This window comes from Nerophis ophidion, linkage group LG04, assembly GCF_033978795.1.
Source record: "Nerophis ophidion isolate RoL-2023_Sa linkage group LG04, RoL_Noph_v1.0, whole genome shotgun sequence".
Classification (NCBI taxonomy): Eukaryota; Metazoa; Chordata; class Actinopteri; order Syngnathiformes; family Syngnathidae; genus Nerophis; species Nerophis ophidion.
Genome location: NC_084614.1, coordinates 24,038,110 through 24,057,724, shown reverse-complemented (window position 1 = coordinate 24,057,724; position 19,615 = coordinate 24,038,110). Strand labels below are relative to the sequence as shown.

The following is a 19,615-nucleotide window of genomic DNA, read 5'->3' as shown; positions in this document are numbered from 1 at the left end:
TGATACTTTTATTAGTAGATTGCACAGTTCAGTACATATTCCGTACAATTGACCACTAAACGGTAACACCCGAATAAGTTTTCCAAATTGTTTAAGTCGGGGTCCACGTTAATCATCTCATGGCCTGTTTCCGTTGTTTTCATCAGTAAGTTGTACATTTTTGTCAGACTAAAACAAAAAATATTTTGTTTACATGACATTACTCTGGATTTGTGAACTCCTTCTTATAGACTTAAGTTTAACAGCATTATCCAACTTACATAAAGAGAGACATTTCTTCTTTGAAATCTAACAGTGTAATAAAATTACTTAACAGTAAAACAGTAACTTCGGTCCAGAATAATTGGCAGACGGGACAATAAACAGAGGGTTTATAAACAGTTTTTTTTCAAAATAAAAACAAAAACAAATTCTGCATTGTTACAAGGGTAATCAAACAAAACATAAACTAAACGCAAATGTCCTCTTTAGACCATATTATTAAAAATAAAAAAAAATAGAAAAAAAAAATAGACTCCTTATAGAAGTTCTTTTTTCCTACGGATTTTACTATTCATCCATCCATTTTCTACCGCTTATTCCCTTCGGGGTCACGGGGGACGCTGGAGCCTATCTCAGCTACAATCGGGCGTAAGGCGGGGTACACCCTGGACAAGTCGCCACCTCAGCACAGGGCCAACACAGATAGACAGACAACATTCACACACTAGGGACCATTTAGTGTTGCCGATCAACCTATCCCCAGGTGCATGTTTTAGGAGGTGGGAGGAAGCCGGAGTACCCGGAGGGAACACGCGCAGTCACGGGGAGAACATGCAAACTCCACGTAGAAAGATCCCGAGCCCGGGATTGAACTCGGGCTATATTTTTCACTACCACAGAAAACACAATACTAATTTGTATGCTATATAGCACTACCAAATGGATGCAAACAATAAAATACTACAGAGACATTAATGAACCATGATTACAGTAACAAAGTATTTTATTATGGGTGGACAATTATCTTATGGTATGCTTGAACCTTTAAGAATATCGGTCCATGTGATCGTAAAAACGACGTTAGATTTTTAGTCTTGCAGCTGGGACACTTCATGGAAGTAAGCACCAAGCATCTTGATCCCTTGAATGTAGTTGGATCTAAAAAGGAAAAAGAAAATTTATACCTGGAAAATATGACAGGGTTTTTTGGACGCACCTGTTGAGCTTCTCATTCTGGGAGTGTGCACCGTCATCGGAGGAGCCGACTGGAAGGAGCATAACGTTGCGTCCTGTGGCCTCCTGGAAAGTCAGCGTGACAGGGATGCTTCCGCCCTCACGCGTCAGGTCCGGTTCCACGCCAAAGACTAGCAGGACAATCATGGTTTTAGATATGTTAACTAGAGATTAGCTCCCACCTGCTTACCTCTGATAGAGATCTGCCGGTGCAATATGTTTTTAAATTTGTTATTTTGTTTTTAAAAACATTGTATTATTTTTTGTTGTCATAGAGCAGGGGTCGGCAACCCAAAATGTTGAAAGAGCCATATTGGACCAAAAATACAAAAACAAATCCGTCTGGAGCCGCAAAACAAATTTAAAAGCCATGTTACATACAGATAGTGTGTCATGAGATATAAATGTAATTAAGGGGACTTAAAGGAAACGAAATAAGCTCAAATATAGCTACAAATGAGGCGTAATGATGCAATGTGTACATACAGCAAGCCTAAATAGCATGTTAGCATCGATTAGCTTGCAGTCATGCAGGGACCAAATATGCCCGATTAGCATTCCACACAAGTCAATAACATCAACAAAACTCACCTTTGTGCTTTCATACACAACGTTAAAAGTTTGGTGGACAAAATGAGACGGGAAAAAAAAGTGGCTTAAAACACGTCCTAGAAAGTCGAAGAAAGTTGTACATGTAAACAAACCACGGTGAGTTCAAAGACCGCCAAAATTAGTAGGACAAAACGGCTCTCCCCAAATACTTGAATCAGTGAAGCATGTCTAATACAAACAGTGTGCTTTATAATAATTAGGGAGGTTTGTGTCATGTTTGTCCTCCTACAGAAACCATATTAAAACAAAAATATATTTTTTCCCTTCATCTTTTTCCATTTTTCATACATTTTTGAAAAAGCTCCAGAGAGCCACTTGGGCAGCACTAAAGATGCGGCTCTAGAGCTGCGGGTTGCCGACCCCCGTCTTAGAGTATTTTATGCAGGTTGTTTTAAAAGCACTGAGCTGGATTGCAGTTCAATTTTGGTTGTTTCCATGCAATGACAAAAGGTATTCTGATAGAGATCAACCGATCATCGGCGCCAATATATGGCGTTTTGACGTATATAAGTATCTGGCTTTTTTTTTTTTTTTTGCAACTACAACATAACTACATGAGCAGATACAATTTATACACATATGATACCGATATTCATAAAAATAAAAAAAAAATTTGGTGAAGTAGATAGTTATAACTACGACTCAAGTACCAGCAACTCTCCCCTAATGGTCGCCTAAAGCAGTGGTTTCCAAATGGGGGTACGCGTACCCCTGGGGGTACTTGAAGGTATACCAAGGGGTACTTGAGATTTATTAAAAATATTCTGAAAAATAGCAACAATTCAAAAATCCTTTATAAATATATTTATTGAATAATACTTAAACAAAATATGAATGTAAGTTCATAAACTGTGAAAAAAAAAATACAACAATGCAATATTCAGTGTTGACAGAAACATTTTTTGTGGACATTTTCCATAAATATAGATGTTAAAGATTTATTTTTTTGTGAAGAAATGTTTGGAATTAAGTTCCTGAATTTCTATTACAATTCCCAAAAAGGGCACTTTAAGTTGATGAAAAATTCCATGTGTAGAAATCTTTATTTATAATTTCGTCACTTGTTTATTTTTCAACAATTTTTTTGTTATTTTTATACCTTTTTTCAAATAGTTAAAAAAAGACCACTACAAATGAGCAATATTTTGGACTTTATACAATTTAATAAATCAGAAACTGATGACATAGTGCTGTATTTTACTTCTTTATCTCTATTTTTCAACCAAAAATGTTTTGCTCTGATTAGGCGGTACTTGAATTAAAAAAAAATGTTCACAGGGGGAACATCACTGAAAAAAGGTTGAGAACCACTGGCCTAAAGTACTCATCCTCCGCTTACAAGAACTTGTCAAAGCTTAATTTTTTGTTTTTCTTTCCTGGTGTCTTCCTACCCTTTTTTTTTACTGTTTTTGCTACTGCAGAAATCGAGTCGCACAACTAGCTTCCATCTGCAACACTTGGAGTGAGCTCATTAAAGAAGCGCGACGAGTTTCATGTTACGTGATTTAATCAAATACCGCGACAGAGCAGTTGAAGATGGGTGGATGAATGAACAGAGATGGATGGGTGGATATCTCTGCTAAAAATTCTAACTTTGTGTAAATCTCTTGACAAATAAGAGGATTATTATGTGGGTAAAGGCAGCAGCTCACACATGATCAAACTCTATGTAACATCCAGGTAGAAATTATGTCAGCTAGCTGGAAAAATTTCCTAACTATAAGCTACGTGAAGGAGCCTAGAATTACTTTTATTTAAATGTTTGCAATATTACATAGTTCCTCACGAAAAAACCTTACAATTTATTAAATCCATAAAATTGCATACAATTGAGTAGACGGTGAGTAATTGTGATGTATATTTTTACCAATTTTCCCAGGAGATTTTCAATTTTTTGAAATATAAATGCTGATGCTCCTCTGATCCGCGGCATTTAATATACGTAACAAATGGTATTTAAAGTTAAAGTACCGATGATTTCCACACACATACTTATAATTATTCTCTGCATTTGACCCACCACCCTTGATCACCCCCTGGAGGGGAGCAGTGGGCAGTAGCGGTGCCACGCCCGGGTATCATTTATGGTGATTTAACCCCCAATTCCAACCCTTAATGCTGAGTGCCAAGCAGGGAGGTAATGAGTCCCATTTTTCTATAGTCTTTGGTATGACTCGGCCGGGATTTGAACTCACGACCTACACATCTCGGGGTGGACACTCTAACCACTAGGCCAGGGGTAGGGAACCTATGGCTCTAGAGCCAGATATGGTCATTAAAAGAGCCACATCTGGCTCTCGGATAAATCTTAGCTGACATTGCTTAACACGATAAGTAATGAATAATTCCACTGGTAATCAGTGTTAAAAATAACATTCATAATATAAAACATTCTCATGCATCTTAATCCATCAATCCATTTTCTTCCGCACCTGTTCAATATAAAGTATTTTATTTATTATTGGATAACTTCAGAATAACAATGTTATTAAAACTAATAGACTTATTATACTCTAAAAATGTTGGTCTTACTTAAAAATGCACACATTTAGTTGTATTCAGTGTTGTAAAATATTGTATGGCTCTCACGGAAATACATTTTAAAATATTTGGCTTTCATGGCTCTCTCAGCCAAAAAGGTTCCCGACCCCTGCACTAGGCCACTGAGTAGGTTTGTGATATCTCCTGATGTTTTTGGCTCTAAATTAACCACAACATTTGCACGGCATAAAACATTACGTCACTACTGGTCTGACATTTAAAAAAAATTTATGTTAAGAAAGCAACTTAAAAAAGCCTTGTCCGGCTGTTTACTGGCATATACTATTCATGTTTAAAGAACTTTTACGACAAATGAATATCAGCTTCAAATATCGGTTGTTGGCCTCCTTGACTAATAATAATCGGTATTGGCCCTAAAAGTAGCATATCAATCGATCTCTAATTTGAACAATACGCTTATTAAGGTGTGCAAGTGCTCTGATTCTTTAAAATGCTGTACAAAACGGACATACCCGTCTTCATTGCCTTGCGACCCGCCATGTAGTGGGGGTGGTTGAAGTCAGACACCCAGGCTTTAGCCCCGTGGCCCATGGAAACTATCAGTTTGTTGGGGCTGTCCAGTTGGGCAAACTTGGCTTGCAGATAATTGATCACCTTTCAGAAAAAAAAAAGAAAATTCTGTATGGAGTAACTTCAAATATTGACACTGTATATCATTATTAGCAACAGTCATGGGGAGTTTTCTGTGTGAACATTATTCATTGTGTATGCAGTTTTACTTGCATCAACTTCCTCAAAACAGCCTGAAGACGACAGTTTTGTTTTTGCACAAAGAAACACACACACACACATTATTGTATTTGTTACATTCTTGAGACCTCGGAAAAATGCCCACCTCTTTAGGACCACCCTTTTTTAGATATAAAGATTTGTATTTACAACATTAATTAAAATACATACATACTATCCAATCCAATCCATTTTATTTATCTAGCACATCTAAACAACAAAATGTTTCCAAAGTGCTGCACAACAATATTAAAAACAACATTCAAATACTATCCTGAGCTCCACCAATGACTGAATAAAACAAAAAATAAATACAAAAAAAACCCAATATAAAATAGATATAATTAAAAACGATTTTAAAGGGTAAAACCAATTAAAACAGTAAATAGAAATCAATTTTTTTAAACACAGAGGGGCAACAGAGGACCACACAACTCACGTAGTGTTAAAAGCCAGAGAATAAAAAGTGGGTCTTAAGACGAGACTTAAAACACTCCACTGTGGAAGCAGTTCGAATATGGAGGGGCAGAGTGTTCCAGAGTTTAGGGCCGACCACTGAAAAGGCCCTGTCTCCCCTCGTTTTAAGTCTGGTCTTGGGCACCACGAGCTTGAGCTGGCTCTCGGACCTCAGAGCGCGCGCAGGATTGTAAGCTTGGATGAGGTCCGAGATAAAATGAGGTGCCAGTCCAAGTAAAGCTTTAAAAACAAAGAGCAAGGTTTTAAAATAAATTCTAAAATGAACAGGGAGCCAGTGCAAACTCTCAAGGATTGGGGTTATATGCTGGCGTTTCCTGGCCCCTGTTAAAAGTCGTGCTGCAGCGTTCTGGACTAACTGCAACCGGGAGAGAGCTTTTTGGCTAATGCCAGCATAAAGTGCATTGCAGTAGTCCAGGCGACTTGAAATAAAAGCATGCACGACTTGTTCAAAAAGGTTAAAAGATAAAAGATTAAAAAAAATACTATGCAAATATAAAAAAGTTTGTTGTGAAAAATGAGTTGGAATTTCACAAGAAAAAGGTGACAGTTTCACAAGAAATAAAGGCAGAAATTTCACAATAACAACTTTGCATTTTGGCAGTATTATAATAAAAGTTGTAATTTTACTCAACACAAGTCAACATATTACAAGAAAAACTGAACATTTGTGCAATATTATGATAAAAGTTGGAATTTTACTTAACAGTCACAACTTTACAAGAGAAGCTTAACTTTGGCAATTTTATGAAAAGTCTTTAGAACTTAAAACTGTTGACAATATTATAATAATATTCATCATTTTACTTGGCAAAATTATGAAAAAAGTCATAATTTTACTCAAAAATGTCACTAAGGGCCAGGGATCAATAAAATACTTTCTATTGTATTCTAATTTACAAGAACAACAAAAACATTGTCAATATTGTGATAACAGTCAGAATTTTATATGACAAATGTCACCATTTTGCATTAAAAAGTAATAATTTTATGAGAAAATATTGCAATATTGCAGAAAGAATATGAGAAATTGTTCCCAATTTTATAAGAAAAAAGTCGACACATTGTGAGGAAAGACTGCTTTTAGTGGGGGTTTTTTTACTACTATTTCTCTCTCTTTCTCTCTCTCTCTCATATCTATATCAATCAATCAATCAATGTTTACTTATATAGCCCTAAATCACTAATGTCTCAAAGGGCTGCACAAACCACAACACAAACCACTACGACATCCTTGGTAGGCCCACATAAGGGCAAGGAAAACTCACACCCAGTGGGACGTCGGTGACAATGATGACTATGAGAACCTTGGAGAGGACGAAAGCAATGGATGTTGAGCGGGTCTAACATGTATATATATATATATGTATATATATATATATATATATATATATATATATGATATACATATATATATATATATATATATGATATACATATATATATATATATGATATACATATATACATATATGTATATATATATATATATATATATATATATATATATATATATATATATATATATATATATATATATATATATATATATATATATATATATATATGTATGTATACATATATATATGTATACATATATATATGTATATATATATGTGTATATATATACATGTATATATATATGTGTATATATATACATACATACATACATATTTATATATATATTTTTAATTTTTATAAATAAATATATATATATATTTATTTATTTATTTATTTTTATTTATATATATATATATATATATATTATTTTTTTTTTTTATTAATAATTTTGGCCAAAGGGGGCTCATTTCAATTTTTTACACACACTTGTTATCACATAAGTTGGCCAGAGGGGGAGCATTGTTAAAATCGACACAGTCCATTTGAAAAATCCTTCCTTTTTGCTACACCCTAATTTTTATCAATTTTACCACTAGGGCTGAAAATTAGACATTCTCTATTAGATGCAATGGTTTTCTGTATTTGGAGCATGATTTCCAAAGACACGCACCTGGGGATAGGTTGATTGGCAACACTGAATTGGCCTTAGTGTGTGAATGTGAGTGTGAATGTTGTCTGTCTGTGTTGGCCCTGCGATGATTTGGCAATTTGTCCAAGGTGAACCCCGCCTTCCGCCCGATTATAGCTGAGATAGGCGCCAGAAAATGGATGGATTTCGGTCCTAACTTGTTCACCGGTCCTCAAATGGAAGGTATTTTTCCTTGTTGATGTCTCAAGAAGGGTAAAAATACACACACACACACACACATACACACGGGGGGGGGACTGCAAGTCATTTGTGCTCTACCTTCTTCTCCACGACTTTGGGGTCCATGTCGGGCACCAGGCGGATGGAGAATTTTCCGTTTACCTTTCGGGGGATAACCGTTTTTGCTCCCACGTCTGAGAAAGCCCCCTCGATACCGTGCAAAGAAAGAGAGGGATACCTCCAGCGATGCATAAGAATTTCTTCCTAAGAAACAAGGACAGTAATGGTTCACATGGCAGGAGCTAAATATGCAGTGGTTACGAGCGGAATTTAGGTTGCTTGCCTTCGTGCTGTGTAGCAGCTGTTGTACGCCGACATCTTTAGAGTACTCGTCCAAGTCAAACTCAATCTTGTCGTAGAGTTGCTTCTCTTCCTCAGTGACTGGGGCCACGTCGTCATACATGCCGGGAATTACAATCTTGCCTCTCTTGTCCACCAAAGAGCCTGTTGGGGAGGAGACAATTAAATTGGCGTCATCCTGTTGTTTGGTTTTGGAATGCAATTGGTAAAACTGTCAACAGGAAGCCCTAATAATTAAAGGCCTACTGAAACCCAATACTACCGACCACGCAGTCTGATAGTTTATATATCAATGATGAAATATTAACATTGCAACACATGCCAATACGGCCTTTTTAGTTTACTAAATTGCAATTTTAAATTTCCCGGGAGTTTCTTGTTGAAAACGTCGCGGAATGAAGATGTGTACGCGTGACGTCACGGACTGTTAGTAAATATTAGCGCTGCGCACACACACAGCTAAAAATCGTCTGCTTTAACCGCATAATTACACAGTATTTTGGACATCTGTGTTGCTGAATCTTTTGCAATTTGTTCAATTAATAATGGAGAAGTCAAAGTAGAAAGATGGAGTTGGGAAGCTTTAGCCTTTAGCCACACAAACACACGGTGATTCCTTGTTTAAAATTCCCAGAGGTTTAGCTTTACTATGGATCAGAGCGGTCAAGCGAACATGGATCCCGACAACTTGTCAACCGGCAGTTTTTGGTGAGAAAATTGCGGTAAAAAGTCGCCACTTACCGGAGATCAGCTGAGCTTGTGCCGTCCATTGCTGCCGTCGACTTCCATCAGACACTGGCCTCAAGACACCCGTGGATACACCCTTCCGACTATCAGGTACTATTAAACTCACTAAAACACTAGCAACACAATAGAAAGATAAGGGATGTCCCAGAATTATCCTAGTAAATGTGTCTAAAAACATCTGAATCCGTCCCAATGCAAACGCGTTTTTTAACTTCATTTTTTTTTTCTTCTAGTCCATCGCTATCAATATTCCCAAACACGAATCTTTCATCCTCGCTCAAATTAATGGGGAAATTGACGTTTTCTCGGTCCAAATAGCTCTTTTTGTGGGAGGCTCCCATTAAAAACAATGTGAGGATGTGATGAGCGGGTGACGTCATCGTCTGCGACTTCCGGTAAAGGCAGGGCTTTTCTGTTAGCGACCAAAAGTTGCAAACTTTATCGTCGATGTTCTCTACTAAATCCTTTCAGCAAAAATATGGCAATATCGCGAAATGATCAAGTATGACACATAAAATGGACCTGCTATACCCGTTTGAATAAGAAAATCTCATTTCAGTAGGCCTTTAATGTACTGTGGGTAATCTGGCAGTTCTGACCAATTATTTTCTATTGTTCAGTCAAAAGCTTTCCTAAACTGTCTGTTAAAAAACAGACTGTTTTTGCCTTGGTTTGTCCTCAAAATTCTAAAGATTACCCCCTAACAGTGTAAAAATATTTATTTTATTTTGCGAATGTATTAAAAATTAAAATAAAATTAAAATCACATACTGTACATCAGTATTTACAGCATTTGCTCAATATTTTATGGATGCACCTTTGGCTGCAATTACAGCCTCAACTCTTTTTGAATACAAGGAGTATAAAAAGAGGAGAATATTCCCAAAGGACAACCACCTGCAGCAATCCACCTATCAGGCCTGTTTGGTAGAGGGGCCGGACGGAAGCCATTTCTTAGTAAATGAAAGTTCGTCAAAATTAAACTGAAAGACTCAAACAACATTCTCTGGTCTGATGAGATAAAGATTGAACTCTTTGGTGTGAATGCCAGGTATCATGTTTGGAGGAAACCCGACATCGCTCAACACCAGGCCAATAACATCTCTACAGTGAAGCATGGTGGTGGCAGCATCATGCTGTGGGAATGTTTTTCAGCGCCAGGAACTGGGAGACTAGTCAGGGTAAAGGGAAATATCAATACAGCAATGCAGAGACATCCTGGATTAAAACCAACACTTCCCATTCAACCTGACGCCGCTTGAGAGGTGCTGCAAAGAGGAATGGGTAAAGAGGAATGGGTGAAACTGTCCAAAGAAAGATGTGGCAAGCTTGTGGCATCGTATTAAAAAAGATTTGAGGCTGTATTTGCTTCCAAAGGTGCATCAACAAAGTACTGAGCAAAGACTGTGAATACCGGTACTTATAAACATGTGATTTTTTTTTTTTTTTTTTAATAAATTAGCAAAATTAAATTTAAAAAAAAAAATATATATATATATATATATATTGTGGTATTATTTGTAGAATTTTAAGGACAAAAATTAATTGATTCCATTTTGGAATAACGCTGTAACATAACAAAATGTGGAAAAAGTAAAGCGCTGTTAATACTTTCCGGATTAACTGCATGTAGGTTGTGGATAGCCATGAATGCATGGAGGACGATCTTGTAGTTGATGCGGTGTAAAACAGGAAGCTAGTGGAGTTGTTGGGGAACAGGCGTGATGTGATTGACAAGATTATATGGGCAGCAGCATTGTGCACGAGTTAGAGATTATGGAGGAATGTGTGAAGAAGACCAAAAAGAAGAAGTTGCAATAATCCAGACAGGGAATGACAAGGGAAGGAACCCAGATCGAAAAACAGTTGGGAGTTAGTGAACGGCGGAAGCAATTTATGTTGCGGAGGCGCAAATACTCTAGGCGGAAGCAATGGTGACACTACTATTTACTGCTAGAGCTCATCCCATGCTCAGGACATTTGAATTGATGACTCTCTCACTTTTAAACCACACAGAAAAACCTGTAAAGAAACAAACATTTTAACTAGGTTTTTTTCCCTTAATAAATTGTGTTATTGTGTTGAAGTAAAAATGTACCTTATCACTGCAACTTTTTTTTTTAAATCAGTGCTCGATTATGGTATTTTTTTACATGACTGTTTGGTCTTCACATGCTGGACATTGTATATCATTCTGCTGTAACTTTTGTCCGAAAAATAAAAATCCTGACACAATGTGACATGCACTCACAAATTTAACGGGATGACCATCTCTGTCCACTAGGAGGCCAGTACATTGGTACACTTGTATTTATAATAGTCTGCCTCCCTACATTTTTACATTAATCACACAGAAAACTGTTGACGCCCACTCCTTTTGTTCAAACAATCAGCTGTTGCTTTCTGTACCCTTCCCTCAAACAGAGCTAGGTAAAAAAAAAAAAACATCGTCCAATCAGCTCCTTTAGTTTGGACTGGAAATTCAAGTTTTAGCCCTCAATGCTTTGATATCCAGACAAAGAGCTGCCTCGGTAATGTGCACTTATTAAACTAATCTGTGCTTCTTCATGTAACTATGATTTTAGTGTGAAACTTTGCTGCGTCTTGGACCAGTTTGAAAAAGAGATTTTTAATTTCAACAGGATTTTTATTTGTTAAATAAAAAAGGTGAATGTTTTCAACAAAAATATATAAGGGATTAAAACAAATGTCAAAGGAAAATATAAAAAGTGTCAAGTAGTAATAAAGAACAATGAAAAAGTATGGTGCAGCAGCAGTGTTTTTGTGGTCGCCTTCTCTTCATGTGTTTAATGCCAATTCATTACCAAAAACTTGTTAAATTGGGTTATTGTCAAATGCAGCTGAGTTTTAACTTTGGCCCACAATTTACGGAAAATATAAATATCATAAAAATACAAGACAGCAGCTGTACTTGCCCATAAGTGCAATGAGATCTGTCATTGCCTCGTGAACGGAGCCGCCAAACACGCCCGAGTGCAGGTCTTTCTCGCAGCCGTCCACCTTTACACATTGCGGTGACATTTTATTATTACGAGAACAAGCTGGAATAATGGCAAACTCACACCTCGATGAAGAAGTAGCAGATTCCTCGCAGTCCGTATGTGATGCAGGGTTTGGTCTTGCCCAGCCAGTAGTTATCCGAGATGCAGACGTAGTCCACATCCTTGAAGAAGGTGTCTTTGCGGGCAAAGACCAGTTCGTCCAGGCCTTCCGATCCAGACTCTTCCATCCCCTCAAAGCAGAATTTGATGTTGATGGGAAGCTCCTGGAAAGAGGTATTGGCACAGATAAAAATAAAAGGTGTGACTGGGTTTAATAATTAGGTCAGTGCAGATAAAACATTAAAGGCAGTGACCCTTGCCCAAGTGATCACAAAGCAATTAACTAATCAGCCATTGGTAGTTTTACCGAAGTATGGCGGCGTACAAAAAAATTATTGCAGGGATTTTACCTGATGTATTTTCTGGTAGGCCTCGATACAGTTAAACCAAGCCAGCACTGGACCCTTGTCATCGGTGGAACCTCTCCCATACATCTTTCCTGCATGAAACAATGATTACAAACCTGGCTTGAGACACTACAAAAGGGGTCCCCAAAACTTTTGACAAGCAGTAGAAGATGGATGGATGGATAGATATATAAAAGCCAATATACATACATTATATATATAAATGTATACATACACATTATATATACACATATATATATGAATATATATATACATACACACACATATACATATTAGTATACACACATATATAGACACATACATATATATACACACACACATATCTATACATATATGTATATTTATAAACATACATACATACATATATATATATATATACACACATATGTATATATATATACACACATATATACATTCTTGTATACAAACCCCGTTACCATATGAGTTGGGAAATTGTGTTAGATGTAAATATAAACGGAATAAAATGATTTGCAAATCCTTTTCAACCCATATTCAATTGAATGCACTACAAAGACGAGATATTTGATGTTCAAACTCATAAACTTTTTTTTTTTTGCAAATAAAAATAAATTTAGAATTTCATGGCTGCAACAATGCCAAAGTAGTAGGGAAAGGGCATGCTCACCACTGTGTTACATCACCTTTTCTTTTAACAACACTCAATAAACGTTTGGGAACTGAGAAAACCAATTGTTGAAGCTTTAAAAGTGGAATTCTTTACCATTCTTGTTTTATGTAGAGCTTCAGCCGTTCAACAGTCCGGGGTCTCAGCTGTCGTATTGTATGCTTCATAATGCACCACACATTTTCCTTGGGGGACAGGCCTGGACTGCAGGCGGGCCAAGAATGTACCCGCACTCTTTTTTTACGAAGCCACGCTCTTGTAACACATGTCTTGCTGAAATAAGCAGCGGCGTCCATGATAACGTTGCATGGATGACAACATATGTTGCTCCAAAACCTGTATGGACCTTTCAGTATTAATGGTGCCTTAATAGATGTGTAAGTTACCAATGCCTTGGGCACTAATACACCCCTATACCATCACAGATGCTGGCTTTTGAACTTTGCGCCTACAACAATCCGAAAGGTTATTTTCCTCTTTTTTCTGGAGGACACCACGTGTTCTGTTTCCAAATATAATTTGCAATGTGGACATGTCAGACCCCAGAACACCTTTCCACTTTGCATCAGTCCATCTTAGATGAGCTCGGGCTCAGCCAAGCCGGCGGCGCTTCAGGATATTGTTAATAAATAGGTTTGGCTTTGCATAGTAGAGTTTTAACTTGCACTTACAGATGTAGCGACCAACTGTATTTAGTGACAGTGGTTTAATGAAGTGTTCCTGAGCCCATGTGGTGATAGCCTTTACACACTGTTGTCGGTTTTTGATGCAGTACCGCCTGAGGGCTCAAAAATCCATAATATAATCGCTTGCGTGCAGTGATTTCTCCAAATTCTCTGAACTTTTTGATGATTTTACGGACCATAGATGGTAAAATCCCTAAATTCCTTGCAATAGCTCGTTGAGAAATGTTGTTCCAAAACTGTGCGACAATTTGCTTACAAAGTGGTGACCCTCTCCCCATCCTTGTTTGTGAATTACTGAGCATTTCATGGAAGCTGCTTTTATACCCAATCATGGCACCCACCTGTTCCCAATTAGCCTGCACACCTGTGGGATGTTCCATATAAGTGTTTGATGAGCAATCCTCAACTTTATCAGTGTTTAATGCCACCTTTCCCAACTTCTTTGTCACATGTTGCTGGCATCAAATTCTAAAGTTAATGATTATTTCCAAAAAAAATAAAAGTTTATCAGTTTGAACATCAAATATGTTGTCCTTGTAGCATATTAAACTGAATATGGGTTGAAAATTATTTGCAAATCATTATATTCCGTTTATATTTACATCTAACACAATTTCCCAACTCATATACAAACCGGGGTTTGTATATATACACACACATGTGTATAATGTATATATATATATATATATATATATATATATACACATACATATATACACACACACATATATATATATACATACACATATAAATACGTGTATATACAATCTATACACATATATATTCATACATATACATACACACACATATATATATATACATAAATATATATATATACATACACACATATATATGTATATACATATATATATATATATATAAACATATATATGTATATGCATATGCATATATATCTATATATATACATACACACATATATGTATATACATACATATATATATACATATATATGTATATGCATATATATCTATATATATACATATGTATATGCATATATATCTATATATATACATATGTATATACATATGTATTTATATATACAGTACATATATATATTTATATATACACATACACACACATAGATACATACATATATATATACAGTACATACATACACATACAAATATACACACACACATACTGTATATATATATATATATATATATATATATATATATATATATATATATATGTTGAAATGTACCTATGATGACAATTACAGACCTCTGTCATCATTTTAAGTGGGAGAACTTGCACAATCGGTGGCTGACTAAATACTTTTTTGCCCCACTGTATATATACACATACATACATATATAGTCGAGGTTTCTGTGGTTTATCCGTTATACTGTGTACATAGAGGCTATATCATCCCTCCAAGCCTGTATAGCAGGTTTTCCTGCTCGTCAGGGGATATCGCATGCACGCACACAAGCAAGCGCACACAGACGCACACAGACACGCACACACACACACACACACACACACACACACACACACACACACACACACACACACACACACACACACACACACACTAATATTTTTTATTTCTATCCCCTCCTGCTCAGGTTTGGCTGCACCAAAAGTAAAGTAAATCTGTACAACAGATATGGCCATCTACATCAACAATATGATTTGACTGGGCCGCTAAACAGGACTGATTTAAAGAAAAAATATGTGCACATATATATTTTTTTTTTAACCTGAGACATCCCGCGGGCCAGATTGTTAATGCTGGTGGCCTGGAAACAGCCAGCAAGCTGCATTTTGGGGATCCAACGTCTACAAATACTTATCATGGGAGGTACATAGATTAATTTAGATAGTGGGAGAAACTCAGGGATGGGAATTTTCCACGGAGCCACGGAATTCCGCCGATTTTGGCGCCGCAAGGTAGGGGTGTAACGGTACGTGTATTTGTATTGAACCGTTTCGGTACGGGGGTTCCGGATCGGTGCGGAGGAGTACCGAACGAGTTCCACACGAACATATGAAGTAGTCGCCTATGCTAAAGTCTTAACAAGCTGCTCCACTCCGTTCTGCCTCTGTGTTTGTCTGTACACAGCACCCTACATTGTGCCTCCCACACAACCATCTGATTGGTTACAACCGTAGCGATAACAAGCCAATCAGCAATGCGTATTCAGACCGTATCTAGTCAGCGCATCAGCGTCGAGCAGATAGGCGTTTAGCAGGTGGGCAGCGGACTCCCCAAATTATACTAAACACTTCCAAGTCAACTACTTTCAAAACATCACTATGAGTCCGTTAATCTTCTAGAAACAAACTGCAGCTCAGCTCACTCACAGTCCTGTTTGAAGGGAAGGCTAGTTAGCTTTTAGCGTAACGTTAGCTCATTTTGCGGTGTGTGTGTTTGTGTGTGTGTTGATTGAGTTGTGTTGAAGCAGCAAAAAAGGACATTATATTAAATGAAGAGTTTGTGTCTCTGATAGTTGATATAATAATGTAAGTGCATCATTAAGCCTACATGAACTCCGTGGTGTTTAGGTATGAATAGTCTCTCCTATTGCTACTGTACTATTTTTTCAGCTATAGTTACATTAATCCTTAGTAATGTAGCAGCCTGGTTTTGAATGGCAGGGTCCCTGCTATCACATGTTGATACAAATATAACATTTACATAATAAAAATCAACTACAGGCTTCCCAAATTCTGTAATAAATTAAGCATGATGAGTTGACTTGAAACTGTTTAATCTTGCACTTTTTATATGTAGAAGAAAAGTTGTGTCATTTTATTTCATCTAAGCAACAACTTGAGGCAGTTTAATGTGGATTAACGTGGGCTGAATTATTATAGTGTCCCCAATGTTAAAAGGATCAAGCCATTGTTTACAAATTTGGTAAATAATTAACCAAAAAATGTATATTTTCTTGTTTTCTTACTGTACCGAAAATTAACCGAACCGTGACCTGTAAACCGAGGTACGTACCGAACCGAAATTTTTGTATACCGTTACACCCCTACCGCCAGGGTCATTTCTGTGAATCGTTTAAATCCGGGGAGAAAATTATAGTGGGGGTAAGGTACTCGTGGTTTTTGTCCCTGCGTTGACCTAGTTATCAGTACAAGGCAGAGAATTCCCGCGAAAAATATAATGCCAATGTGTGAAGGCACCAGATTGGCTAGCTCTACTATCAGCTGACAACATCAACCAATGACATTGCCCGTTATAGGCGTCTGGACGCGTCGTTTGCCGACAATATCTAGCCCCTGATCCTCAATTATTGTGAGCGTTTCTGAACTCGTATTCTGTTTATATTGGTTGTGTAAACTTGTATACATAAATTTCATCACATGATACATTTTCATGAAAATATTTGCTAATAAATGTGAAATTTTGGTCAGGAGAATATTGTTAGATTTTGACTCAAAATAGCAGGAAATGTATCCTAAGCTAACATAGATTTTAAAATTTTTATGGGGGGGGCATGCCCCCAGAACCCTCTAGCAGGCGAGTGCATACTGTGCACTCGGGTGCGGCCTTCCGCAAAGTGGTGTTTTAGGATCAAAACATTTTCAGCTGATTTTGTAAATCTTCATTCCCATTCCTGGAAACTGTGTTGTGTAAAAAAAAAAAAAATGCTGAGCAGGCAGTAATGAGGCAAGAGAAAATGCTCTGTGTCAGCTGACTCTCACTTCTAGAAACTGCTTGGAAGTAGGACACAAAATCTAATGAATGTGAATTATTTTTAACGTGTCCAGTCCAACAATCTTTTTTCACTCTTGTTATAATGACATAAAACAGCACCAGATCTAAATGTGACCCTGTGAGATAAAGAAAGGACTTTGGATATACTTGACGGTGAAAGAATCCGCTGATAAAAACCTCACGAGTGAATGATCAATGATAGTCAAAAACTTAACTGAGAGTTTCACCTGAAGAAGCAGATCTTAGTGCCCACACTCTGTATTTTTAGTTTCATTTCCGAGAAGAGGTCGTTCCAAAACTCCTCTCACCGTCTTTCTCTACCAGCGTGAAAGGTTCCGTATCCCAGCCATCGTCTATGTTGGCGGGTTGGACATCAAGATGACCGTAGATGCACACAGTCTTCTTGCCCGGGTCTGAGCCCAAGTGTCCCAGGACGATAGGGGGAAGAGGGATATCCTCACCACTGGGAAGCTGCACAAACAATAAAAATTTCAGTATGATTTTTTTCAAAGTAAACAATGCAGGTTACTACCTTCTGTTTGCCAATGTCCACCAACTCCACTGTTCCGCCCAATCGCTCAATATCCTTCGCCGCCATCTGCATCATCTTCTTGATCTCACCGCGTTTCTCCGGCCAAGCGGACACGCTCTGGACGGCGACCCAATCTGCCAGGCGCTGGGGCACAACAAGAGGAGACGAGTCCAGTCAAGTTGGACGTAAAAATTGTAGTTTTAGGAGTTATAGCTTTACCTGCACATATTCATCCTGGTGGTCGTCCACATACTTGAAAAGCGCAGAGAGATGTGCCATCTTTTACAGCAGAAAGAGCTCTGGGTCTGACGGGGAGAATGATGAGGGTGAGGGGCAATTCGCTCAGTGCTGCTCTATGAAGGAAGCCAACTCCGCCCACTTTCTTAACTCCGCCCACTTTAAAGTTAAGTGATTGGCAGCGTAATATGGGCAGCGATGAATCAAAATATTATTAAGATGACATTTACACAGAATGTAGAAATTGTGTAATCATCAGCATTGTCGACACTGAGAAAAATTATATTGTTCCGAGTTATTTGCCGAGCTAGCTATCCTGTCACAGTATATTCATGTCAACAGTGCTATCGTAATATCACTACAGTTACAGTATTTAAGTGTAAATCACTTTTTTTTTTCAGCGTAAAAGTTACCATAGCTATGTTCAGGTAATAACAGAAAGCAATAGCTGGTCTAACACTTCCTCATGCCGGCGTAGTATAGCTGACTCACCTCACTTTTTAGGGATGTCCGGTTTGCCCGTTTTGCCTGTATTCTTAAGCTCTACTTTTGTCTCCAAACTGGTCCTAATTTGTTAACAAAATAAATACATGCATGAATGAGAAACGCCTTTAGGATGCCGGGATTACTATAATGTGACTTATTGTGCCTGCGTGTTGGTAGCGCAATGTATTATGGGTAAAAACAAATTCAAGCACTTTTGCTTCTGTTTTTACAAATTGGAACAAAAAGGGAAAACAAATTCAAGCACTTTCGCTTCTGTTTTTACAAATTGGAACAAAAAGTGAAAATATATTTGTAATAGTCAAAGGTGCATTATTGTAAGGAAAATATATAATAGATGCGTCCACACGTATTAGGCTGACTCAATGCAAATGTTCGTCAAAAACTACCCAAAAACATTTGTGTCCCAAATGTATACTTCAATCAATCAATCAATCAATGTTTATTTATATAGCCCCAAATCACAAATGTCTCAAAGGACTGCTCAAATCATTACGACTACAACATCCTCGGAAGAACCCACAAAAGGGCAAGGAAAACTCACACCCAGTGGGCAGGGAGAATTCACATCCAGTGGGACGCCAGTGACAATGCTGACTATGAGAAACCTTGGAGAGGACCTCAGATGTGGGCAACCCCCCCTCTAGGGGACCGAAAGCAATGGATGTCGAGCGGGTCTAACATGATACTGTGAAAGTTCAATCCATAGTGGCTCCAACACAGCCGCGAGAGTTCAGTTCAAGCGGATCCAAGACAGCAGCGAGAGTCCCGTCCACAGGAGACCGTCTCAAGCGGAGGCGGATCAGCAGCGTAGAGATGTCCCCAATCGATACAGGCGAGCGGTCCATCCTGGGTCCCGACGAGCGGTCCATCCTGGGTCTCGACTCTGAACAGCCAGTACTTCATCCATGGTCAT

The 19,615-nt window shown here is 37.7% G+C and overlaps 1 protein-coding gene across 1 annotated transcript; it reads right to left on the bottom strand.

The window, feature by feature from the left end:
• Positions 1–967: 967 nt before the first annotated feature.
• Positions 968–18,881, bottom strand: cndp2 (carnosine dipeptidase 2). The gene is made up of 12 exons (XM_061897560.1): positions 18,688–18,881; positions 18,178–18,263; positions 17,959–18,102; positions 17,735–17,897; positions 12,380–12,468; positions 11,993–12,193; positions 11,844–11,928; positions 8,144–8,304; positions 7,900–8,064; positions 4,842–4,983; positions 1,199–1,346; positions 968–1,140 (listed from the first exon to the last, which is right to left on the bottom strand). Exons 2-12 carry the CDS (start codon positions 18,235–18,237, stop codon positions 1,071–1,073), a joined length of 1,428 nt encoding a protein of 475 aa, XP_061753544.1. The 5' UTR covers positions 18,238–18,263; positions 18,688–18,881; the 3' UTR covers positions 968–1,070.
• Between the last annotated feature and the right edge of the window lie 734 nt (positions 18,882–19,615).